Source organism: Bufo bufo, chromosome 1 (genome assembly GCF_905171765.1).
Source record: "Bufo bufo chromosome 1, aBufBuf1.1, whole genome shotgun sequence".
NCBI classification, from domain to species: Eukaryota; Metazoa; Chordata; class Amphibia; order Anura; family Bufonidae; genus Bufo; species Bufo bufo.
In genome coordinates this window covers 609694584-609721214 of record NC_053389.1, presented here as the reverse complement: position 1 = coordinate 609721214, position 26631 = coordinate 609694584, and the positions used below count along the sequence as shown (strand labels likewise).

At 46.2% G+C, this 26631-nt stretch overlaps 1 protein-coding gene across 6 annotated transcripts in view; it reads right to left on the bottom strand.

Moving 5' to 3' along the window:
• HERC1 (HECT and RLD domain containing E3 ubiquitin protein ligase family member 1) overlaps positions 1-26631 on the bottom strand; it is a 186126-nt gene that overhangs the window by 114066 nt on the left and 45429 nt on the right. For all 6 annotated transcript variants that reach the window (XM_040413647.1, XM_040413648.1, XM_040413649.1 and 3 more), the window contains exons 8-16: positions 26190-26333; positions 25970-26097; positions 25742-25886; positions 24652-24823; positions 17606-17740; positions 17263-17428; positions 17027-17152; positions 6402-6623; positions 256-408 (exon numbers count right to left, since the gene is read on the bottom strand). In XM_040413647.1, coding sequence (XP_040269581.1) covers positions 256-408; positions 6402-6623; positions 17027-17152; positions 17263-17428; positions 17606-17740; positions 24652-24823; positions 25742-25886; positions 25970-26097; positions 26190-26333 — 1391 coding nt within the window. The remainder of the gene's footprint in view (positions 1-255; positions 409-6401; positions 6624-17026; positions 17153-17262; positions 17429-17605; positions 17741-24651; positions 24824-25741; positions 25887-25969; positions 26098-26189; positions 26334-26631) is intronic.

Below are 26631 nucleotides of genomic sequence, written 5' to 3'. Positions count from 1 at the left end.
TAGGATAATTAAAGTGGGTTTGATGGGTCCCGCTGGATCCAGAAAAACCCCTTTAAATGTTATACAGACAGTACAGATGTCTTTCTTCATCTGACATATGCAACCAGTCAAGCTACATGGGCTTTTACTGCACTTACACTGTTGCATACTTCACAATGCACAAGAATTCAGGCAGCACAGAGAAATTTCTGAATATCCTCGCCACACAATGCTAAACTACATCCATCATTGTATTTTGTCAGAGACATTACATACCTCACTTATGTTGTTCGTATGGCAATAAGCTAGTAGTTGTTTCTGTAAAGAGCAAAGCAGCTCGTGAAGATGGGCCGGTTGGCTGTTTTCTGATGAGGAGGCTCCTACAATTAACTTATCACTATTTTTCTCCAATTCTCCAAAAGCTTGGTCCTAAAGCACAGAAAATACATGAAAAGTCAAAAGAAAGCAGCACACACACACGCTCAAATCAATCACATTTACCAGTAGTCCTGTATGATCAATATACAAACCTCTACCACAGTTTTTTCTTAAAGACCGTTCAAGGAAATGTTCCTATAAAAGTATGCTTGGAAAACCACTACCCCAGCGATGCTCAACCTGCAGCCCTCCAGCTGTTGCAAAACTACAACTCCCAGTATGCCTGTAGAGCCTACAGCTAGTAGGGCATGCTGGGAGTTGTAGTTTTTCAACAGCTGGAGGGCCACAGGTTGATCATCCCTGCACTACCCCATTCATGTATGCTCCTTCTAGAAGGGCCTTGCTATTGCTAGTGTTAAAGGAGCTTTCCAGTACTTGTATAATGATGACCTAGCAGAATAGGTCAGTACAGGCCATCAATATCAGATCGCGGGTCTGACACCCAGCACCCTTGAGGCAGCCTCTATCACCAGTAATTATACAGTGGACCAAAGGATCCACCATCTGTGTAGTTTCAGTTGTCAGTAGAATGCTCAACACCAACATTAGAATAATATGTGGGTAGGTTAGCATACAAAAAGCTAGTGACAAGTTCTCAAAGATGCTGAAAACTAGATTTTTGTACTTAGTGTAAAATCTGTTTCTAATCCATTCATTGGGGGACACAGGCTTGACCATGGGTATGGCTGTTGCCACTAGGAGGTGGAAACTAAGCACAAAGGTATGAGCTATACCCTTCCTACAGGGACTAAGCTAAATCAGTTAGTGCAAAAGCAGTAGAAGAAGCAAGACAAAAACAGGAAAGCCAAACTATGTACAAGCCCAGAACAGGCCCGTAAACAAGAGAACAGGTGGGAACTGTGTCCCCCAAAAAACGGAAGCAAAACAGAAGACGCAAAGGTGTGTACTCTGTAAAATTTGGAAAAAGTGTGCAAAGACGACCAGGTAGCCGCCTTACATACCTGAAGGGCTGAAGCCCCTCACTGCCTGAGCAGAATAAGCAGTCACCCGGAAGGGGGGTGCCCGGTCAATGACGCGGTACGCTTCCACAATGGTCAAACAAATCCATTGGGAAATGGAAACGCAGCCAGTCCTCGTCTCGGCCCCTCTGGAATGACTAACAGGGAATCCGTCCGCCAGAATGAAGACGTCTGGGACAGATAGATGCGAATGGCTTGTACCAAATCCAGAGTGTGGAGTGACTGCTCACGAGGATGAGACGGGTCAGGACAAAACGAAGGGAGAATTTATTCATTGAGATGGAATGCCACCACAACCTTCGGAAGGAAGAACTGAACAGGGCGAAGGACTACTTTTTTCCTGATGGAGGATCAGGAAAGGCGACCGGCAGGAAAGAGCCGCGAGTTCCGACCCTACGGATGGAAGTGATTGCCACCAAAAAGGCCACCTTGTAGGACAGAAAGCAAAGCGACACCTGCTGCAAAGGCTCAAAACAGTGAAGACTGGAGAGCGCTGAGCACTAAATTAAGATCCCAAGGATTCAACGGAGGACGGAAAAGGGGCGCAGCATGCGCAACCCCCTGCAGAAAAGTCTGAACCGCAGAGAGCGAGGCCAAGTTCTGCTGAAAAAGAATGGACAGAGCCGAAACTTGCCCTTTGAGGGAGCTGAGAACCAGCCCCAAGTCCATGCCCGACTGCAGGAAAGACAGGAGTCGCGGCAACAAGAAATGAATGGGAGACAGCTGGTGACGCTCGCACCAACTGCCTTCCAGGTCCGGTGGTAGATTCTGAAGACGATGGCTTTCTGGCACGAATCATGGTCTGGAAAAAAAATGTAGCGACCCTAAATTCGGGTGGAAGATCGGTCCCTGCGACAAGAGGTCCTCTCAAGAGGAAGACGCCAGGGTTCGTCGGCGAGGAGGGTGACTAGAGATGTGTGCCACACTCGACGTGGTCAATCGGGGGCCACGAGAATGACGGGCAGACCTTCGGACCTGATCTTCCAGAGGAGACACGGAATGAGAGGAAGAGGAGGGAACACGTAAGGACACGTGAACAGATTCCACGGAATCACTAGAGCGTCGCACGCCAGGGCCATGGGAACCATGGACCGCGCAACGAAGTTCTTGACCTTGTGGTTGAAGCGGGAGGCCATGAGATCCACATCCGGCCGACCTTATCGTTCGCAGATGGCTAGAAAAACTGCGGGTGAAGAGCCCATTCGCCAGGATGGAGAAGCTCCCGGCTGAGGAAGTCAGCGATCCAGTTGTTGACGCCAGGGATGTGAACTGCCGACAGCGCCGGAACATGGCTGCTCTTTCCACCCGTGGCTTCAGAAAGGATCTCGTCCAAGCGGGTCCCGAATAAACGGGAACCCGCTAAGGGGAGTCCAAGAGAGACCGTTTGGAAGCGGCATCCACCGTCCAAACTTTCAGCCAAAGTTCTCTCCTGACTGAGACAGCCAGAGCAGAGGAACGGGCTATGAGGGCACCCGCATCAAGGGAGGCCTCACAAATGAATTTTCCTGCCTGAACAACGAGCTGGGCTAAAGAACGGAGGTCCTGAAGAGAGACGTCCGAATCAAGTTCCTGATCAAGTTGGGAAGCCCATTCCGAGACCGCTTTTCCGGCCCAGGCGGAAGCAAAGACCGGTCTGAGGGCTGATCCTGAGGCGGCAAATATGGCTTTCATAAGGGATTCTATGCGACGGTCTTCAGTGGACTGAAGAGAGGAGCCGTCCGCCACAGGAATGGCCGTGCTTTTAGACAGGCGAGCCACGGGAGGGTCGACCTTAGGTGGAGACGCCCAAGTGGAGATGCAATCCGCTGGGAAGGGATAACAGTTATCCAACTTCTTGGGGGGTAAAACAGGCATCAGGGCGAGCCCAAGCCTTAGAGACTACCGAAGAGAAGTCGGCGTGGAGAGGGAAAACCGTGGACGCCTGTTTGGGGCGGAAAAAAGACACACCGGCTTTGTCAGTGCTGGGAGGGTCATCGTGAATTTTAAAGGTGTCGCGAATATTAGTGATGAGATGACCCACAGCAGAGGCTAGCTTGGACGGCAATGCCGAGTCCATGTCCCAATCTGAATCCACCAATTCTCCCTCAGAGGGCATGTCCTGTGAGGAGGAGTGACCCGACTGAGTCCGCACACGCGGAGGAGATAGGGACGCATCTGAGGAAGATGCGCACTCTGCCCTGGAGCGCTTCTGGAGGTGCCGGGCCCTGGAGGCGTCACTGGGATCTAGGGACCCCGACGGGTCGGCAGAAGTAGCGGACCCGGAGGGTACGACAGGTGGTGTAGCAGGCTGCGTGTCTACAAGGTGGCCCACAACATGAGTAAGGCTTTCCACGGCCTGGGACAGGGATCTTGCCCAGTCAGGTGGATCCGAGGAAACAGGGGGCGGCACAGGAAGTGGCCTGGCATGCAGAGCAATGCGGGTCAGATTGCCCCCATGGAAAGGGTGCTTCACAGGCGGTGCAGGCGTGGTACCAGGGACTAGGGGCCCCTGAGGGGTCAGACATGTTGGTGATGAGAAAATTAGGCAGGAAGAGAGGGCTGTCCAGGCTAGGGGCCGCTGGTGCTAGTATGGGGTTAACAGTCCTACCAGACGGAGACCTCAGGGAGTGAGGAAGGTAACAGGAGCAGTGCAGCAGCAGCAACAGTGGCAGGAAGAAACTCCAGATCCAGAGCATCAAGCCGCAGGGAGAAGAGACAGCAACGGTGGCAACAGACTCTTGCGGTGGCTTGGAAGGCGGGAGGAATGTGAGGGGAGCGGGAAGCGAAGCGCCGCCCGCCGATGCTACGTTCGCGCGCGCGATTCAAATATAGAGAAAAAGAGGGGGGAGGGGCGGCCTCCGTGCTGTAAATGAGAGGCCGCGACCCCATAGCGCACCATGAAAATTCCCATCACGAACCGAGGGGCGGCAAGGTCGCTCTCTCCCAATGCCATAGCCCAAGGAGCAGAGGAATGGAGCGACTGCCGCGATTCCCCCTGCGCGCGGAGCGTCGCGATGCCGGCCGGCAGTGAAGGGGTGTGCCGGCCAGCAGTGAAGGGGTGTGCCGGCCGGCAGTGAAGGGGTGTGCCGGCCGCTTGCTGCTGCGGCAGGCACCTGCCTGCGATCCTAGCCCGGATGCCCCTGAAGTAAAAGGCTCTTGGCCTGTAGTAGAGCGCCTGTGGCACGGCCGCTTGATGTCCCAGGATCCCAGCCTGTATGCCCTCCTGGAGGGGCGGTCTGAGAAGGTGAGGAGGCCCTGGAGGGGTAAAAACAGGTGGCCACCATAGCGAAGTCCAGAAAGGGTGAGGGGGGGATGGGCTGTCACCATCCTGAAGTAGTCACCCTCAGTCCACTCCAGCAGGGTCGCCCCTTCAGCTACTGGCACCGCAGTGGCAGGAAGCTGGAGAGAGGCTTGACGTGTGGGCGACCCTTACGCTGGCGGGATGCAGGGGAGCTGGGCTGCCCTGGTTCTCCTTGTCTTCTGTGGGGGAGGCAGCAGTGCGGATGACCGGCACTGGCGCAGCTCGACCCCGGGAGAAACAGAGAGGTCCAGGCGTCTCTGTTGTCCCTGTGAATATTAAAAATAAAAAATAAAATTAAAATTAAAAATAAGGAGAAAAAACAGCCCTGTGGAGCAGGGAGTGTCTTGTCTCCTGGGACACTAAGCGAAAACTGGTAGTCTCGCTCTCCAGGCTGAGGGTATAGCTGCTGGAGGAGGGGCTTAACAGTTTTTCACTTAGTGTCACGCCGCCTAGGGAGTTGAGCTATACCCAAGGTTTCCTGTGTCCCCCAAGGAAATGGGCGAGAAAATAATATATCGCAATATATATCGCATATGCTTCAAATTATATCGCAATATAGATTTTAGGCCATATCGCCCACCCTTACTGGGTTGTTATGGAATCTTGAGTAAAACTGTGTGTATGTGAAGGCTAACGGCCTGCGAGCTTCTATTGACTGATAAGGGACATGTGACCGTGTGTATGGCAGTTGGAGGCTTGTATTGTCTAATGCAGGTCATTTCTGGGGAATATCTCAGGAACAGTAGGTCCTAGACAACCTTCCCGGACACCTGATGTACCTGTGTGCTAAATTTGGTGAAGATCGCTCCAGTCGTTTGGTCACACATAAAGGACAAACAGACAAACTAATTTTTATAAAATGAGAGATTCTGTAGGGGAAAAACGTGCACCGCTGCAAATTAGTATTCACAAACTTTTACTTTGCGTTAAAATCATTCTACGGGTCGTTACGATTACAGTGATTTCTAAAATTGATATTTTTGCGGTTTTACTACTTTTTATTCAATTTTTTTTTTTGGACAGCAAAGTGACCAAAAAAACAAAAAAAGCGGTTCGCCCATTTCTTCTATTCTGGTGTTCATCAAATGGGATAAACACTTTTAATTTTTAATAACTAAAGAAAGCAGTTTTGAGCCAGTTTTTATTTAAAAAAATGCAACATGAGAAGGGATGCAAATTTGGAATTATTTTTGCCATTTCATATTTCAAAAAGCGTTTTTATTTTTGTATTTTTATTAACTTTATGTTTAGTCTCCCAAAGGAGGTAGAACATGCAATCACATTATATCAGACTAAAATCCTACCTGAAGCAAAGCTCAATAAAAGCTTTACTATTGCAGCCTGGGCGCCCTCATATGGCTCCTGGCTCCAGAAATTTTGTTGCGGGGGGCATTTATTACCAAAAGCACCAAATCATTTAAGGAGCTAAACATCTGTGATCGGAGTTGCCTCCAATCACTGAAGCTACCAGCAGGTGTCTGCTGTTAACATCTTTAACCCTTATACAACTGGTGCTCTACATGTACGGCACAAGTTAGGGCTTTAAAAGATGGTGCCAGCTCAGGAGCAGAGCTGGTGCTGTCGCCACCAGGCACCTGCTGTTTTGTACTGTGATTTCAAGGCTACCATAATGACAAAAAAAGTAAATAAAATAAAGCGTGTGCATTTTAGTCTTCCTCTGCCAGATGACTGTTAATAATTACAAAATATCCATCTGTTCTCACCGTGTAGAAGCCCAGGTTTCGGAGAAGTGTCTTCATCAGGATCTCAGCCAAGTGAGTGTCTGGATGGCTGGTCTGGGAAATGTAGCTGGGGTCAGAGCTTGAGCCATAAGAAAGAGGCAAGGATGAGCTGTCAGAGGAATCCGAAGGAGAACTATATCCCAGTAATGATGCCACGTGTGTGTGATCCTGCAAGCTTGTGAGAATAATATCCAGCTGCATTCTCTGTAGAAACCAAACACGATACACAATAAATTAAAGATTTTAGTCAAAATCAGTAACATTTAAATATCTCAAGGAGGTTAATGCTCACATCTAAAGCAACAAAATCATTATTGAGTAATATTTAACTGTAATTTACTGTCAAGTAATAAAAGCGAAATAGGTTTAATAATTTGCTTCATTTTGCTGGTTTATAGGGTGTCAACATGCAGGACACAATCAGTAGTACATGTCACTACTGAAGCGACTGACTGGCTGCAGCGGTCCCATTCCTGTAAGGCACATCATCGCTGGCAGCCTGTAAACAAAAACATGTCAAGGGACTTCAGAGCATATTCTCCAAAACAGTGGGAGACTGAATAGGAGAGTACGTTTTTTTTTTTTTTTTCTTGGATCACTTGCGTTTTATTTATTTCTTTTCAAAACATTGTATTCATTTAAAATTCATATGCATGCTTCTTTACATTGACACAAATCTTCTATTGCTAGTGGAGTCCAGAAAGCAGGATTCAAGTTTTTCGCTAGATGGTACATAGAGTCTTCTAAACTACACTCTCTCATCCCAACTGTGTGTTGGAGATGTGGAGGAGACAGAGGTACCATTCTCCACATCTTTTGGGGGGTGTCCTGTGCTAGACAGCTCTTGGCCAGAAGTGTGGCATACAATATACAGTCAGGTCCATAAGTATTGGGACAGTAGCACAATTCTAACATTTTTTGCTCTCTACACCACCACAATGGATTTGAAATGAAACAAACAAGATGTGCTTTAACTGCAGACTGTCAGCTTTAATTTGAGGGTATTTACATCCAAATCAGTAGGAATTACAACAGTTTGCATATGTGCCTCCCACTTGTTAAGGGACCAAAAGTAATGGGACAATTGGCTTCTCAGTTGTTCCATGGTCAGGTGTGTGTTATTCCCTCATTATCCCAATTACAATGAGCAGATAAAAGGTCCAGAGTTCATTTCAAGTGTGCTATTTGCATTTGGAATCTGTTGCTGTCAACTCTCAAGATGAGATCCAAAGAGCTGTCACTATCAGTGACGCAAGCCATCATTAGGCTGAAAAAACAAAACAAACCCATCAGAGAGATAGCAAAAACATTAGGGGTGATCAAAACTACTGTATGGAACATTCTTAAAAAGAAGGAACGCAACGGTGAGCTCAGCAACACCAAAAAACCCGGAAGACCACGGAAAACAACTGTGGTGTATGACCGAAGAATTATTTCCCTGGTAAAGAAAACACCCTTCACAACAGTTGGCCAGATCAAGAACACTCTCCAGGAGGTAGGTGTATGTGTGTCAAAGTCAACAATCAAGAGAAGACTTCACCAGAGTGAATACAGAGGGTTCACCACAAGATGCAAACCATTGGTGAGCCTCAAAAACAGGAAGGCCAGATTAGAGTTTGCCAAACAACATCTAAAAAAGCCTTTACAGTTCTGGAACAACATCCTATGGACAGATGAGACAAAGATCAACTTGTACCAGAGTGATGGGAAGAGAAGAGTATGGAGAAGGAAAGGAACTGATCATGATCCTAAGCATACCACAACATCAGTGAAGCATGGAGGTGGTAGTGTCATGGCGTGGGCATGTATGGCTGCCAATGGAACTGGTTCTCTTTCATTTATTGAGGATTTGACTGCTGACAAGAACAGCAGGATGAATTCTTTAGTGTTTCGGGCAATATTATCTGCTCATATTCAGCAAAATGCTTCAGAACTCATTGGACGGCGCTTCACAGTGCAGATCGACAATGACCCAAAGCATACTGCAAAAGCAACCAAAGAGTTTTTTAAGGGAAAGAAGTGGAATGTTATGCAATGGCCAAGTCAATCACCTGACCTGAATCCGATTGAGCATGCATTTCACTTGCTGAAGACAAAACTGAAGGGAAAAGCAGGAACTGAAGACAGTTGCAGTAGAGGCCTGGCAGAGCATCACCAGGGATGAAACCCAGCGTCTGGTTATTTCTATGCATTCCAGACTTCAGGCTGTAATTGACTGCAAAGGATTTGCAACAAAGTATTAAAAATTGAAAGTTTGATTTATGATTATTATTCTGTCCCATTACTTTTGGTCCCTTAACAAGTGGGAGGCACATATGCAAACTGTTGTAATTCCTACACCGTTCACCTGATTTGGATGTAAATACCCTCAAATTAAAGCTGACAGTCTGCAGTTAAAGCAAATCTTGTTTGTTTCATTTCAAATCCATTGTGGTGGTGTATAGAGCCAAAAAATTTAGAATTGTGTTGATGTCCCAATATTTATGGACCTGACTGTAAGTTCACTAATCATGTAATTCCTAATATGCCTGCCTTTCTTGCTACACCATAGTGAGATCTCTTTGTCTACACACAGGAAGTCTGTGGTGCGGCACTTGGAAAATGCGGCAAGGGTATATATTAAATTTTTGCGGAAACAGACATCCCCTCCTTCTATAGCTCTTGAGTTTAGCAAGGTACAGGTGGTCGTGTGAATGGAGTGTAAGGGTCAGCCCCTAGAATAACTGTTCTTTGCACGGATATATACAATATGGTGCTACATAGACTGTAATGACTTATTTCAGCCACTAGAGGCCACTGTGGCTCTGAGAAAGAGGAAGCTGAACTGTTTCTGAGATACACAAGAGGTAGGAGGAGCCAGAAGTTCCCGGGGTTTGAGTCCTGGCTGGAGGTGGGAGTCCCCTGAGAGCTGTGAGAGGATGGCTGCCATGTTAGGAGCCAAGTAAAGGCTAGTGATGGGACATGGAGCCTGACTGATGGAGTCCTGAGAAGCTGGCTGTGCTGGAGACAGGCCAAGATAGACTCTGAACTGAAGTGCTGCAGCTGTGACCCAGAGAAAGTGACTGCACAGTGTGTTACAGAAGAGTGGGACCGTGTGTCAGCGATCACTACAAGACGGATCCTTCCTGCCAGAGCTGAAGAAGATCTGCATCTGCTGTAACCAGAGAGAGAAAGACAGACAAGCAAGCGACCGGACCTGGAGCCAGACTGCATTTTATTGGATCCAAGAGAATCTGCAGAACTGTGAGTGGCACCGGTGCTTATCTGTGATAGGTTATAGAGTCAGGGACTTAGTGCATTGCAGAAACGTCCCCTGAGTATACTAGCTGAGTGTAGCCTGGACTCTTATGTGTATACTGTGGAACGCATTTATTCTAACTCGTGTTCATGTAATCTGTGTAAACCTGTTTATACCGTTAATCCGACTTTCCGGCAGTTACATCTGGTTCGTTAATAAAGCCGGTTTTTGCTTCAGTCCCCTTGTCCGCTGTACTGTACTTGAATCCTGCTTTGCGGTCTCTCCCTCCTCTGACCGCTACATGAGGACCTTACTGCATCAATGAGGGGTACACATGCCAAGTTTCACAAAGCATGGCGCCATTGGATCCTTTTTCAGGGTTCTCCTGAGTGCAGGTCCCTGCTGACTTCATGGGGCAGTGTTTCTTTAGCCCTCTCAGATTGCTTCCAGACCTTCAGTTTCCTCCCTTCCTCACAATTAGGCCCCCTTTTTTTTTTATTATTTTCTCTCTCCCTCCTCTTCTCTGATTTAGCTTTCCTCTTCTTCATACTGTCTTTTCTTTTCTAACACCAGGTCTAACTTGGTAGGGTTAATCTTATTTGTGTCATGCCCTGCTCAGGTTATGTGCGGAGGTCTGCCAGGTTAGCAGCAAGTGTGTAGTTTTTTTTGTTTTTGTTTTGGAGTTGAGCTGTATCCGCCTCCCTTCAGGTGCACTGGGTGGGTTCGTTTGTATGAGTTTAAATTACGCCCCTTCCCAGTGTCCTGTGCGGGTTATAGCTTCTATCTTGCTCAGTGGAAGGAAGGAAGGAAGGAAGGAAGGAAGATTTTGCTGTATCTGCTCTGTGACAAGATAAGTTGGTTTTGTTTTCTTGTGTGTGTTCTGTCTAGGCTGTTAGAGAGACGCCTGCCTCCTCCAGGTCTGAGGAAGCAAGCTGTTTCTTTCCCCCTGTCACCATCTTAGGGATTTTAGGGAATCTTCAGCTTTAGGCACGGGGGCACGTTTTTTCCCACCTCTAGGGTCTGAACGTGGGCACAGAAGTCTAGGGAGAGCTGGTAGGGATTTGTAAGGAGGTGACCTTTATCCCCAGCTTCTGGCCTAGACACTGGTTTGTGGATTTCTGTTGTATCTTGTATCCTGTCCAGCGTGACATTATAACCCGCCCAAAACCTAGACTGCCATTTCTCAGCAGCTTTGAGATGGAGTCAATTGATTCGTTGGTTGATCGCATGCAAAAGTTAACTTGGGAGGTAGCTGACCTCCGCAATGCAGTTTCACTTTGTCAGAATTTTCTGCTTAATGGCTCCGCTGGTGGGAGTCAGTCCAGCCTTTAACCTAAGGTTGCTCTCCCTGATCGGTTTTCTGGGGGTGTGGATGATTTTATCCGCTTTAGAGAGTCATGCAAGTTGTATTTTCAGCTGCAGCCGTCTTCATCTGTTGATGAGAGTCAAAAAGTAGGGATAATCATTTCCCTGCTTAAAGCGGACGCGCAGTCCTGGGCCTTTTCTCTGCCGACCGGATCTCTGGCCCTCCGGTCGGTGGATGAATTTTGGGATTAATCTATGATGACCCAGATCGGGTCTCATTGGCAGAATCTAAGTTGCGTACTTTATTACAAGGAGAACATTCTGCAGAGGTGTATTGTGTTGAGTTTAGGAGATGGGCTACTGAGTCTGAGTGGATTGACCCCACGCTTCGTAGTCAGTTTTGTCAGGGGTTGTCTGAGAGATTAAAAGATGAGAGGTGTAATGTCCCCTCCACGCGAGGGATCCCTTCTGTGAGTGGTTTCGTCCCACCAGTTCCCCAGAGTATTATGACATGTAATTCTGGGGTAGGGGAGGAACCCATGCAGCTGGGTCAGGTGTTGTTCCGTTCTGGTAATAGGAACTTTAGGAGGTTGCATAAGCTATGTTATTACTGTGGAGAAAGTGGTCATTTTGTTTATGCTTGTCCTTTTGTTAAATCGCGTGTTGATGATAAAGAACCACAAAGGGGTTTACATAAAGAGAAAAAAATAACATCCTTGACTCTTGGTAGTGTGAATGGGCTGCCGGAGCAAGCAAGTATGCAATCTCCCTGCAATACTCGTTTTCTCCTTCCAGCTATGGTGGCGCTAGACTCAAGAAAATTTAATTTTGAAGTATTCCTTGATTGTGGTGCTGGGGTAAACCTTATTGATTATCTTTTTCTTCAAAATCTGGGCCTAAATACTTGCTCCTTAGAAAGAGAGATTCCGGTGTTCGCAATCGATTCTTCTCCTCTTTCTCAGGTCTCACTCATATTGCTCATGGTATTCAGTTAAGGGTGGGTGATTCACATGTTGAGATCATCTCTTGTTTTGTCATGAAGGACTTGCCCGCTCCTATGGTCTTAGGGTTACCGTGGTTGATCAAACATAACCCTACTATATAGATTGGCAGGCAAGGCAGATCATTTGTTGGAGTGAATTTTGTTTGGACAATTGTCTTAGTACCTCTATCTCTGGGGTGTCTACTACGGTTTTACCCCAGTATCTCTCAGATTTTGCGGATGTATTTTCGGAAGGTGGGGCTCAGGAATTGCCTCATCGTGAATATGATTGCCCGGTTAATCTCATCCCAGTGGCTAAGTTGCCAAAGTCTCGGCTATACAATCTTTTTCATCCCTTTACACTGCTCAAAAAAATAAAGGGAACACTTAAACAACACAATGTAACTCCAAGTCAATCACACTTCTGTGAAATCAAACTGTCCACTTAGGAAGCAACACTGAGTGACAATCAATTTCACATGCTGTTGTGCAAATGGGATAGACAACAGGTGGAAATTATAGGCAATTAGCAAGACACCCCCAATAAAGGAGTGGTTCTGCAGGTGGTGACCACAGACCACTTCTCAGTTCCTATGCTTCCTGGCTGATGTTTTGGTCACTTTTGAATGCTGGCGGTGCTTTCACTCTAGTGGTAGCATGAGACGGAGTCTACAACCCACACAAGTGGCTCAGGTAGTGCAGCTTATCCAGGATGGCACATCAATGCGAGCTGTGGCAAGAAGGTTTGCTGTGTCTGTCAGCGTAGTGTCCAGAGCATGGAGGCGCTACCAGGAGACAGGCCAGTACATCAGGAGACGTGGAGGAGGCCGTAGGAGGGCAACAACCCAGCAGCAGGACCGCTACCTCCACCTTTGTGCAAGGAGGAACAGAAGGAGCACTGCCAGAGCCCTGCAAAATGACCTCCAGCAGGCCACAAATGTGCATGTGTCTGCTCAAACGGTCAGAAACAGACTTCATGAGGGTGATATGAGGGCCCGACGTCCACAGGTGGGGGTTGTGCTTACAGCCCAACACCATGCAGGACGTTTGGCATTTGCCAGAGAACACCAAGATTGGCAAATTCGCCAATGGTGCCCTGTGCTCTTCACAGATGAAAGCAGGTTCACACTGAGCACATGTGACAGACGTGACAGAGTCTGGAGACGCCGTGGAGAACGTTCCTCCTAATGCAAGACAATGCTAGACCTCATGTGGCTGGAGTGTGTCAGCAGTTCCTGCAAGACAAAGGCATTGATGCTATGGACTGGCCCGCCCGTTCCCCAGACCTGAATCCAATTGAGCACATCTGGGACATCATGTCTCGCTCTATCCACCAACGTCACGTTGCACCACAGACTGTCCAGGAGTTGGCAGATGCTTTAGTCCAGGTCTGGGAGGAGATCCCTCAGGAGACTGTCTGCCAACTCATCAGGAGCATGCACAGGCGTTGTAGGGAGGTCATACAGGCACGTGGAGGCCACACACACTACTGAGCCTCATTTTGACTTGTTTTAAGGACATTACATCAAAGTTGGATCAGCCTGTAGTGTGTTTTTCCACTTTAATTTTGAGTGTAACTCCAAATCCAGACCTCCATGGGTTGAAAAATTTGATTTCCATTTTTTTATTTTTGTATGATTTTGTTGTCAGCACATTCAACTATGTAAAGAACAAAGTATTTCAGAAGAATATTTAATTAACTCAGATATAGGATGTGTTATTTTTGTGTTCCCTTTATTTTTTTTTTGAGCAGTGTATATTGCCGAGAGATTAGCAAAGGGTCATATTAGGCCATCTAAATCTCCGGTCGCAGATGGGCTATTCTTTGTTAAGAAAAAGGATGGATCGCTTAGACCCTGTTTGGATTTCTGGGAATTGAACCGCATTACGGTCCGTGATCCGTATCCCCTTCCCTTGATCTCTGACCTTTTTGATCAAATTGTTGGAGCCAAGGTGTTCTCCAAGTTAGATTTAAGAGGGGCCTACAATCTGATCAGAATCAAGGAGGGGGGTGAGTGGAAAACGGCCTTCAACACACACGTGGATCATTTAGAGAATCTGGTTATGCCTTTTGGGTTAACTAACGCGCCAGCAGTGTTTCAGCGATTTATCAATGACATTTTCCATCATTTTGTGGGAAGGTTCGTTGTAATTTACTTGGATGACATTCTAATTTACTCTCCTGATCTGAAGATTCATCAGGATCACGTGAGACAGGTTTTGTCGATCCTTCGGGAGAATAAATTGTATGCTAAATTGGAGAAATGTGTGTTTACTGTTCAGGAGCTTCAGTTTCTGGGTTACCTGCTTTCTGACTCTGGTTTTCGTATGGACCCCGAAAAGGTCCGGGCGGTTCTGGAATGGGACTGACCGGAGAGTCAGAAAGCTTTGATGCGGTTTTTGGGGTTTACCAATTATTATAGAAAATTTATCTTGAACTACTCTACCATTGTAAGACTCCTGACCGATATGACTAAGAAAGGAGTCGACTTCTCTGTCTGGTCGGATGAGGCATTGCAGGCCTTTTCGGCTATTAAGGAATGTTTTGCGTCTGCTCCCATTCTGATGCAGCCCGATGTGTCTCAGCCATTCGTGGTGGAAGTGGATGCATCAGAGGTTGGGGTTGGAGCAGTATTGTCGCAGGGTTTATCTCCTGGCAAGTGGCGTCCGTGTGCTTTTTTTTCCAAGAAGCTCTCGGTCGCCGAGAGGAATTATGATGTAGGAGATAGGGAATTGCTGGCCATCAAATTGGCCTTTGAGGAATGGCGTCACTGGTTGGAGGGGGCGTCTCATCCCGTTACTGTATATACTGATCATTAGAACTTGGCTTACCTGCAAACTGCCAAGCGTCTGAATCCTAGACAGGCTAGATGGTCACTGTTCTTTACTAGGTTCAACTTTGTGGTTACTTTTCGCCCGGGGGTTAAAAACGTCAAGGCGGATGCATGGTCTCATAGTTTTCCTAGGGGAGGTGATTCAGAGGATCCTGCTCCGATTTTGGCTGATGGGGTGGTTGTTTCCGCTGGAGATGGAGGTATTGGGAGCCCAGGAGGAGGCTCCGGATTCTTGTCCCCCAGGTAGGTTGATTGTTCCTGCTGGATTGCAATACAAGGTATTCAAGGAACCTCACGATACTGTCCTTGCGGGACATCCTGGTGGCAAGTCCACCTTTAATCTGATTTCCCGGAGGTTCTGGTGGCCCGGGTTACGTAAGAGTGTTGAGGATTATTTAGCAGCTTGCGAGACCTGTGCACGGGCAAAGGTTGCTCACACTCGACCTTCTGGTTCACTTCTTCCTTTGTCTATTCCATCTCGTCCTTGGACGCACTTGTCTATGGACTTTATTACGGATCTGCCGAGTTCCTCTGGGAAAACTGTGTATCGTTAGCTAGTCTGCCCAATGCTAAGACTCTTACTCAGGTTTTTGTGGATAACATCGTGAAATTACATGGCATTCCCTCGAATGTGGTTTCTGATAGGGGCACGCAGTTTGTTTCCAGATTTTGGAGGGCGTTCTGCTCTCGTCTGGGTATCCAACTTTCGTTCTCTTCGGCTTTTCATCCGCAGTCGAATGGACAGACAGAGCGTACTAATCAAAATCTGGAGACCTACTTGAGGTGCTTTGTGGCTGAAAACCAGGAGGACCGGTCCTCATTCTTATCACTAGCAGAGTTTGCTTTGAATAACCGTAGGCAGGAGTCCACAGGTAAATCGCCATTTTTTGGCGCATACGGTTTTCATCCTCAGTTTGGTACCTTTTCTGAGACTAGTTCCTTTGGGATGCCAGAGGAGGAGAGATTTTCTTCTGCCTTGTCCTCTATCTGGCGGAAGATTCAAGTGAATTTGGAGAGGATGGGTAAGAGGTACAAGCGAATGGCTGACAAGAGACGTATGACTGGTCCGGACCTGTGTGTGGGTGATCTAGTGTGGCTATCTACTAAAAATATTAAACTGAAAGTACCAACTTGGAAACTGGGTCCAAGATTTATTGGACCTTACAAAATATCTGCGGTGATCAATCCAATAGCGTTTCGTCTGGATCTTCCGCAGATCTAGAGGATCCACGATGTGTTCCACAGGTCTTTACTTAAGAAATATGTGAAACCGGTGGAACCATCGCCATTGCCTCCTCCCCCTGTTCTGGTTGATGGAAATTTAGAGTTCGAGATCTCTAGGGTTCTCGAATCACGGGTTCTTCGGGGGTTCACTTCAGTACCTGGTACACTGGAGGGGATACGGCCCTGAAGAGAGGATGTGGGTTCCGGCTGTGGATGTTAGTGCCAGCCGACTGGTGAGGGCTTTTCACAGATCCCACCCAGGTAAAGTTGGGCCGGGGTGTCCGGAGGTCACCCGTAGAAGGGGGGGGGGGGGTACTGTCATGCCCTCATCAGGTTATGTGCGGAGGTCTGCCAGGTTAGCAGCACGTGTGTAGTTTTTTTGTTTTTGAGTTGAGCTGTATCTGCCTCCCTTCAGGTGCACTGTGTGGGGTCGTTTGTATGAGTTTAAATTACGCCCCTTCCCAGTGTCCTGTGCGGGTTATAGCTTCTATCTTGCTCAATGGAAGGAAGGAAGGAAGGAAGGAAGGAAGATTTTGCTGTATCTGCTCTGTGACAAGATAAGTTGGTTTTGTTTTCTTGTGTGTGTTCTGTCTAGGCTGTTAGAGAGACGCCTGCCTCCTCCAGGTCTGAGGAAGCAAGCTGTCTCTTTCCCCCTGTCACCATCTTAAGGATTTTAGGGAATCTTCAGCCTTAGGCACGGGGGCACGTTTATTCCCACCTCTAGGGTCTGAACGTGGGCACAGAAGTCTAGGGAGAGCTGGTAGGGATTTGTAAGGAGGTGACCTTTATTCCCAGCTTCTGGCTTAGACACTTGTTTATGGATTTCTGTTGTATCTTGTATCCTGTCCAGCGTGACAATTTGCTTGTTATGTGCAGCCAAAAAATGGGCACTATTACCTAGGTAACACAATTGATCAACCTGAATGCCAGTATCTTGTACCTTTGTTTGATTGACATTTTCTGTCCGGTCACTGATGTTAATCTTAGAAAATCTTACATAAAGTATTAAAAAACATGCATATACCTGGCCCTTAGAGAGACTTTCCCATCTATCTGGCCCCTGAGGCAAAAGAGAATGCAGCAACTCCATCCTTTCCCGTAAAGGGGGCAGCAGCATGGTTGCTCCAACTGAAAGGGTCTCAATCACAACCTAAATAAAGATCATCAGGAGATAAAAATCATAATAACTTACTCATCTTTAATTGCCACCTACAGAAATATAATGGTTTATATTATTAAATAAATGAACAAAGATATTACCTCTTGAATTTCATCTGGAACACTTGCATCCATTAGCCGAAAAAGCAAGTTGCGAAGGGGGCCTGCTTGACGACCCAAAATACTGGTAGCAACTCCACCCGCAAGAGCGAGGGCTAGATGATTTGAGAGCATTTTCAGGCAAAGCTTTAAGAAGTGATGATGTTCTCTTCAAGAAACAATGATAACAATAAGGTTATAAAGCATGACCTATGTGAGAGCTATTACGGCAATAAATTGTGTATTGACTGTAACCTTTATAACTTTTTCTAGTAAAGAGTAACTTTAATACAAAGAGAAGGCAAAAAAAGTGAATTCAAATGGAAGCAAAGCACAATGATTATACCTGGATGACGGGAAAGGAGAAGGTGGGACATCACTATTTATCTTCTCACAATATCGTTCTAAGAAGGATCGCAAATGGAAGAAGGTGCTCTCTTCTAGATCAACACAGTAGGGACGATGCCATGCAACCACTTGTCTAGAAGGGAGCAGAAGTGCCTGATGGCTTAGCAAGTTCCAAACACCTTTAATCAACCATTATCTATTACATTTTTTCTTAAAAACAGACACAAAATTAAAAAGATCAAAGCATTTAGGGTCCATTCACACATCCGCAAAATGGATCCGTTCTGCAATGTTGCGGAACGGATCCGGACCCATTCATTTTCAATGGGGCCGGAAAAGATGTGGACAGCACACAGTGTGCTGTCCGCATCCGCACTTACATTACGCAAAAAATAGAACATGTCCTATTCTTGTCCACAGACACGGACAAGAAAAAGCATTTCTAGTAAAGTGCCGGCCATGTGCAGTCCGCAAAGTGCGGAACTCACATGGCCGGTGTCAGTGTTTTCCGGATCCGCCATTTGCGGCCCGCAAAACGCTTGAGGACGTGTAACTGGGCCCTCATATTCACATATTTTCCTTGGAACTAAAAATCAACAGTGCTAACACCAAAACTACTACTTCTTAATGGGCATTCCTATCTCAGCTATTCATTGCTGAGATCACCCATCATATGCAAGGGGGTGGAGTGACTCCTTTAAATAGTACTGATCCTTTTGGTGATCTCTATAATGGGGACACCCCTTTGCTCGGTTTTCCTTCCTTTGAGGGATATCTGGCTTTCACTGTGTTGAAGACCCATAACTGGGGCTCCACGGTTATTTTGCATATCACTGTTTCCCAGGGAGCTTTGCACTTTGGATTGCTGTGTCGAGACTCTTAAATGAGGCTCCACAGTGTTTTCTGTAGCTGGTCTCCCTAAGATCAGCTATTGTTTTGTTTGATCCTTTTAATTGGAACTCTTGTGTGAGCGCTGTCTCTGGATACCTGTTTCTTCCTGTGCCATGTGGTTTCCATAACTCTCAAAGAAGTGAAACAGTGAAGCAGAGTAGGGTTGTCACGATACCAAAATTTGGATTTGATTTCGATACCATAAAAAAGTATTGGGATACTCAATACCATTCGATACCACGAGAAAAAAAAAAAAAAAAAGCTGCGTGCATTCCACATTTTATGGAACGTCCAACCCATAATCAAACAGTCATATCCTATTTTTGGGGGGACAAGGTGGCTAAAAAATAGCGAATCAGAAATTTTTATTTTTTCTGTTACAGCGTTCACCGCATAGGAGATTTTTAAAAAATATATATTTTAATAGCTTGGACTTTTCGGATGTGGCAATATGTAATAGGTTTATTTATTTATTGTTTATATATTTTATATGTAAAATTGGAAAAGGGGGTAATTTATACTTAATATTTTGGTGGGCTTTTTTTTTTTTTTTTTTTACTTTTTATTTAACCCCTTAAGGACTCGGCCCTATTTCACCTTAAGGACTTGGCCATTTTTTGCAAATCTGACCAGAGTCACTTTAAGTGCTCATAACTTTAAAACGCTTTGACTGACCCAGGCCGTTCTGAGATTGTTTTTTCGTCACATATTGTACTTCATGACACTGCTAAAATTGGGTCAAAAAAGTTAATTTTTTTGCATAAAAAAAATACAATTTTTACCGAAAATTTTGAAAAATTAGCAAATTTCAAAGTTTCAGTTTCTTTACCTCTGTAATACATAGTAATACCCCCAAAAATTGTGATGACTTTACATTCCCCATATGTCTACTTCATGTTTGCAGCATTTTGGGAATGATATTTTATTTTTTGGCGATGTTACAAGGCTTAGAAGTTTAGAAGCAAATTTTGAAATTTTCAGAAATCTTCAAAATCCCACTTTTTATGGACCAGTTCAGGTTTGAAGTCATATTGTGAGGCTTAGATATTAGAAACCTCCCAAAAATGACCCCATTCTAGAAACTACACCCCTCAAGGTATTCAAAACTGTTTTTTCAAACTTTATTAACCCTTTAGGTCTTCCACAAGAGTTAATGGCAGATTTTGGAAAATTTTCCAATTCAATAAATTTTTTCCAGGAGTAAAACAAGGGTTAACTGCCAAACAAAACTCAAAATGGGTTGCCCCGATTCTGTAGTTTGCAGAAACACCCCATATGTGGTCGTAAACTACTGTTTGGCCGAACGGGAGCACATAGAAGAAGGGGAACACCATATGGGTTTTGGAAGGCAGATTTTGCAGGACTGGTTTTGTTTATACCATGTCCCATTTGAAGCCCCCTGTTGCACCCCTAGAATAGAAATTTCAAAAAAGTGACTCCATCTAAGAAAGTACACCCCTCAAGGTATTCAAAACTGGGTTTACAAACTTTGTTAACCCTTTAGGTGTTCCACAAGAGTTATTGACAGATGGAGAAACAATTTAGAAATTTCTATTTTTTGGAAAATTTTCCAATATAATCAATTTTTTCCAGGAGTAAAACAAGGGTTAACTGCCAAACAAAACTTAAAATGGGTTGACCTGATTCTGTAGTTTGCAGAAACACCCCATATGTGGTCGTAAACTACTATTTGGCTAAACGGCAGGACATAGAAGAAGGGGAACGTCATATGGTTTTTGGAAGGCAGATTTTGCTGGACTGGTTTATTTACATCATGTACCCTTTCAAGCCCCCTGATGCACCCCTAGAGTAGAAACTCCATAAAAGTGACCCCATCTAGGAAACTACGGGATCAGGTGGTTGTTGTTTTGGGACTATTTTAGGGGTAAATATGATTTTTGGTTGCTCTTCATTACTCTTTTTTGAGGCAATGTAACAAAAAAATAAATTTTAAAATTGTTTCTACATTCGCTATTTAGTTTTGTGGAACACCTAAAGGGTTAACATAGTTTGTAAAGTAACTTTTGAATACCTTGAGGGGTGTAGTTTCTTAGATGGGGTCACTTTTTTGGAGTTTCTAGTCTAGGCTACATCAGGGGGGGCTTCTAATGGGACATGGTGTCCAAAAAAAAACTGTCCATCAAAATCTGCCTTCCAGAAACCGTATGGAGTTCCCTTCGTTCTATGCCCTGCCGTGCGGCTATATAGCCATTTACGACCACATATGGGGTGTTTCTGCAAACTACAGAATCAGGGCCATAAATATTGAGTTTTGTTTGGCTGTTAACCCTTGCTTTATTACCGGCAAAAAGGATTCAAATGGAAATTTTGCCCAAAAATGGGTGTTTTGGCACCGTTTTTATTTTATATTTTTAACACCGTTCATCCGAGGCGTTTGGTCAAAAGTTATTTTTATAGCGACGACTTTTACGCACGCGACGATGCCCAATATGTATGGCTCTCAGACTTTGGAGACACTAAGCAGGCATCCTAAAAACTGCGGCCCTCCAGATGTTGTAAAACTACAATTCCCACCATGCCCTGCTGATGGCTGTAGGTTGTCTGGGCATGCTGGGAGTTATAGTTTTACAACATCTGGAGGGCCGCAGTTTGAGGATGCATGCTCTAAAACTAATATTTTTTTGGGGAAAAAAAAATTGTTTCCGTGTCTCCAAAGTCTGAGAGCCATAGTTTTTTATGTTCTCTAGTGGACTGTTGGGGATTATAAAAATTTTGTACTCCATGGAAGTGTGATACTCCCTGAAGCAATTGATAATGCAGAGGCCCGGATGATCGGGGAACGTGTCACATTGAGTGGTGGTGTCCTTCCGTATCCCCCTCTTGTGACACACTGCATCTTTTTTGGGTTCGTCCCTTCTTTCCAGTATGGGGGACCACACCTGGAAAGTGTTGGCCAGGGACGATCCGGGCGCCTCCAATTCCCGAGGTACTCCGGCTGCTCTTTCCCGGTCCGAAAAGATCAGGTCTTTGAGGACTGCCTCATAGAATTGGAGGAATGTCCCTGTGCTGCCAGCGCTTCGGGATAGTACAAAAGAGTTGTACATGCCAACCTGTACCAAGTAGACCGCAACTTTTTTGTACCATGCCCGGGTTTTGCGCATGGCATTATATGGCTTGAGGACTTGATCAGAGAGATCAACTCCTCCCATATACCGATTGTAGTCGACGATACAATCGGGCTTGAGGACCGTTGCCGCGGTACCTCGCACAGGGACTGGGGTGGTGCTGTTACCGTGGATTGTGGACAGCATAAGGACATCCCTCTTGTCCTTATATCTGACCAGCAACAGGTTTCCACTGGTAAGTGCACGGGTCTCACCCCTGGGGATAGGTACCTGGAGGGGGTGGGCAGGGAGGCCGCGTTGATTTTTCCGCACGGTCCCACAAGCGAACGTGGATCTGGCGGCAAGGGACCTGAACAAGGGAATGCTGGTATAAAAGTTGTCCACGTACAAGTGGTAACCGTTATCCAGCAGTGGGTACATAAGGTCCCACACGAGTTTCCCGGTAACACCCAGAGTGGGGGGACATTATGGGGGTTGAATCCGGGAATCTCGCCCCTCGTACACGAAATTTGTAAGTGTACCCTGAGGTACTCTCACAAATTTTGTATAGCTTCACGCCATACCTCGCCCGCTTTGTGGGAATATATTGGCGGAAACTGAGTCTCCCCTTGAACGCAACGAGAGACTCATCAACCGCGACCTCCCTTCCAGGTACGTAGGCCTGCTGAAATGTGGCCCCAAAGTGATCGATGACCGGCCGTATCTTATACAGCCGGTCATAGGCAGGATCACCTCGGGGTGGACATGCTGCATTATCGGAATAATGCAGACATTTCCGGATGGCCTCAAACCGGGGACGTGTCATAACCATACTGTACAGTGGGGTCTGGTATAGGACGTCCCCACTCCAGTATTGTCTGACACTGGGTTTTTGGACTAGACCCATATACAGCTGGGGGGCTGGTGGTGGTGGGGGGCTGATGGGGGGGTTCAAGTGGCAGGGGGGGGTCTGGGGTCTGATAGAAGGATCAGAAAGAAAGAAAAGAAAGTTTAGTAAAAGTTTTTTTTTTTCCTAACTTTTCCCTTCTTTCCCTTCCTAACGGTGCCTCTCCCTCACTGACCCTAACCTACCTGGGTGGCGATGGGTGCAGGAGGGTGATGGATTACGATTAGGGGGACTCAGGAGCTGGACGCTGGACGGTGCTGCACGGTCAGGGTGCTGGACAGGAAGAGGAGGGGAGAGAGGAGCGCAGGAAGTTTGAATCTCGCGCCTCTCTCCCCTGCACCAATCAGCACCCTGGACAGCGGCGTTCAGCACCAGGGCCAGCACCGCCTCTCCAAATCCTCGGACTGCGATAGGTGGTGTATAATTACGCCACCGATCGCAGTCTTTTTCCGGTTCATCGGGTCACAGGACACCCGAATGGACCGGAAACGCAGAAAACCGCAGGTCTGAATTGACCTGCGGTTTTCTGCGATCGTCGCTACGGGGGGGTCAAATGACCCCCCCCTGCATTGTTACGGGATGCCGGCTGAATGATTTCAGCCGAAATCCCGTTCCGATTAACCCCCGCGGCGCCGGAATAGCAAATTAAAGCCATGACGTACCGGTACGTCATGGGTCCTTAAGGATTCGGGAACCATGCCGTACCGGTACGTCCTAAGTCCTTAAGGGGTTAATAACCATTTCCACCTTAGGGGCTAGAGCCTGGGATTTTTTTAATCCCTTGTCCTATTCACCCCAATAGAGCTCTATTAAGCCTCATGCAGACGTTCGTGGAACACGGTCCGTGAGATACTGGACTCGCAATGCAGGAGCGCACGGCGTCATTGGTTGCTATGATGCCGTGCGCTCCTGCAATGCCAGTCCGGTATCTCACAGACCGTGTTCCACGGATATCTGCATGAGGCTTTAGGGTGAATAGGACTTCACACACCCCTGCTGCCATGGGCTTTGTGCACACAGCAGCCGGGAGTTTACCATGGCAGCCAGGGCTACAGTAGCGTGCTGGCTGGCATGGTAACTGATCGGAGCACCGTGATTACACTTCTGGGGCTCCAATCACAACTGCCACTGCACCACCAATGAGGAGGAGGGGAGGGGACCCTGTGGCCACTGCCACCAATGATTTTAATACTGGGGGGTTAGGGGGGCGCACTGCGCCACCAATGTTTTTAATACTGGTGGGGAAGGGGGGGCGCACTGCGTCACCAATGATAATTAACGTTTAATGCAGATACAGGAGGCGGGTGCCAGCCGCAGAATCACAGCCGGCACCTGGCGTCTATGACAGGGAGCTGCGATCAGTGGCAATTAACCCCTCAGGTGCAGCACCTGAGAGGTTAACTGCCGCTGATCGCAGCTCCCCGTCATAGAGGCCGGGTGCCAGCTATGTGATTCTGCCGCTGGCACCCGCCTCCTGTATCTGTATTAAACGTTATCAGCAGCACGCGCCATGTTCTGCAATACTAGGCTGTGCAGTAGCGCAGCCTAGTATAGGTAAAAGGCAAATCCTGGTATCGGATCGATACAGGTACAAAAGTATCGATTGGGTATCGATAATTCAATACTCGGTGCAACCCTAAAGCAGAGCCTCTCAAATTACAGAAACGGTACTTCTCATTCACTTTTATTGGATTTATGAAGACAGCATAGTACAGCCCGATTGGCTGTTTCTGTAACCCTAGTCACATATATTGGGTATTGAGATCTCAGCAATGAGGAATGGGAATACCCCTTTAAGCCTATTTTACCTTTACATTGTTAGAAATGTATTTACACATTTGCATGTGCTGTTCCCCTTGAATAGCATTCTCCATTTCATGTACAATAATTGAAAGGAGCAAAAATATTTACCATTAAATACCAACTATCTCTGAATTACCTTACATTTTATGGTAATGCTTAATTTGTTATTTCAGACCCACAGAAATTATAAAACTGGAGCTACACAGCGAAATGCGAGTGAATGTGACACCAAAAAGGTTCTGCAACTGCAAATTGTCAGCAGAAATCTGCATCGGCTATCATTAGCTGCGACGTCAATGTCGTGTGCCCAAAAGTCTCCATGTAGCCCTAGCCTAAATGAAATGTGACAATGCAATTCCACATGACATTTGTTTTTACCTGTCTCTAGGCAGAGCTGTCCATGCCAGGCTGTGGGATGTCCCTGCTGAGATCTGCTGTATAGCCACTCCATCTAGTCCACTCACTTTTTTTGGTTTAGTAATGGGGCCAGTTGAATTACCTTGTCCACACTGTCCCATAGAATTATTGCCCCATGCATAAACTTCGTTATCTAGAAAAACACAGATCTGTACATATTAACACAATGCTTGAAAAACTAATATCTAACCACGTCACATACTATTGCAAAGTGGCTTCTTGTTCTGCACAGAGATCAATTATTAAGTATCCACTTCTTTAATCTATACCATATTTCTATCTACTTATTTCTCTGCTACATATGAAGAATTGATGGTTCAAAAATTAAAGAGGACCTGTCGCCTCTCCTGACAAGTCTGTTTTAGTAACTCTTTGCATTTCCCATGGAACTGCAGTTCTGCAGCATCTAGTCTTATGACTATGATTCCTCCATTGCCCGGCTTGAAGAATATGATCGAATTGGTAGCAGTTTTTAGTGAAGGTCCAGATATGTGTTAACAGTCTCACACTATCCAATCAGCGCTGCCAGTCGAAGACTGTGCAGGGACAGCCCCCACCCAACCGAGTAGCACCCTTCGGCTTGCAGTTTATTCAGAATTATTTATTAAGAATTGGCACAGCACATAGTCATAATAATAGATGCTCCAGAATTGTTATTACATGTGAAATGCAAGTAGTTACTAAATCAGTCATGTCAGGAGACCTCTTTAAAAAGCAATCAATTATATAGTCTTAGGGTCCATTCACACATCCGCAACTGTTTTGCGGATCCGCAAAACACGGACACCAGCCATGTGCGGTCCACGGCACTAAAATATAAATGCCTTTTCTTGTCCGTGTCTGCGGACAAGAATAGGACATGTTCTATTTTTCTGCGGGGCTGTGGAACGGAAGTGCGGATGCGGACACCACACAGTATGCTGTCTGCATCTTTTGTGGCCCCCCCTTGAAAATGAATGGGTCCGCACCAGTTCCGCAAAATTGTGGAATGGATGCGGACCCATTTTGCGGACGTGTGAATGGACCGTTACCGAGTTATATGTAATAGTACCGTGTGAAAGTGCAAGACAGTGGCTGTCTCCTATAGAAATGTCCACTATTCTTGTGGCAGCTAGCTCTTCAATAAGTTTGGGACGCAAGGTAGTTGCTTCCGAAGATCCACACCCTAGGCAAGCTCCACAGCCCCAAGCATAAACCTGAAGACAAAAAAAAAGACAATGTAGGACCTAAGAAATGGAATAACATTTTGGTTGGGTTTAAAACCTGTAAATCATTATACCTGTCCTGTCGACGTCAGCGCTAGGGAGGACTGACTGCCTGCACACACCTTCCTTGTGAACATTCCTTGTAGTGCTTCCACCACCTTTGGTTTGTATACCCTGTTGGTATCTCCATGGCCCAACTTTCCTAAACAAAAAAAATAAAAAATAAATAAACAATTTATATGGACCTTAGCATTGATACAAATGTTTTACTAAAGACTGCAGACATATGCATACCGTTATCTCCTCCACCAAAAGACCAGACGGTTCTTCCATCTTTAGACAAGGCAATTGTGTGAGAGCTCCCACAGGAAACTTCACCTACATTACTGATATCCTTTACCAGGGTGGGGATGTTCCGACTATTACTATCTCCATGACCTGGAAAAGATACAGAGTAGCTATAGCTTAACAAAGAAAGTTTAATCTGTGAATCCAGCACTGGGTGAGATAACCCTCGTCTTTCTGCATCTCTCTTACAGAGGTTGCCTCCCCCGCCCCCTCCCTCCATTCCCCATAGACTTCGATCAATGAAGCTCAGTGAGCTGATAATCCATCCCATCTCTCAAGTTGTGAATGATTAGCTAAGGATACAGGGGGGAGGAAAAGAAGTGGCCGATTGTGGAGAAAGAGGCATTTTCTCTACTGATTTATGCAATGTTTGTTGAAGTACAGTGCC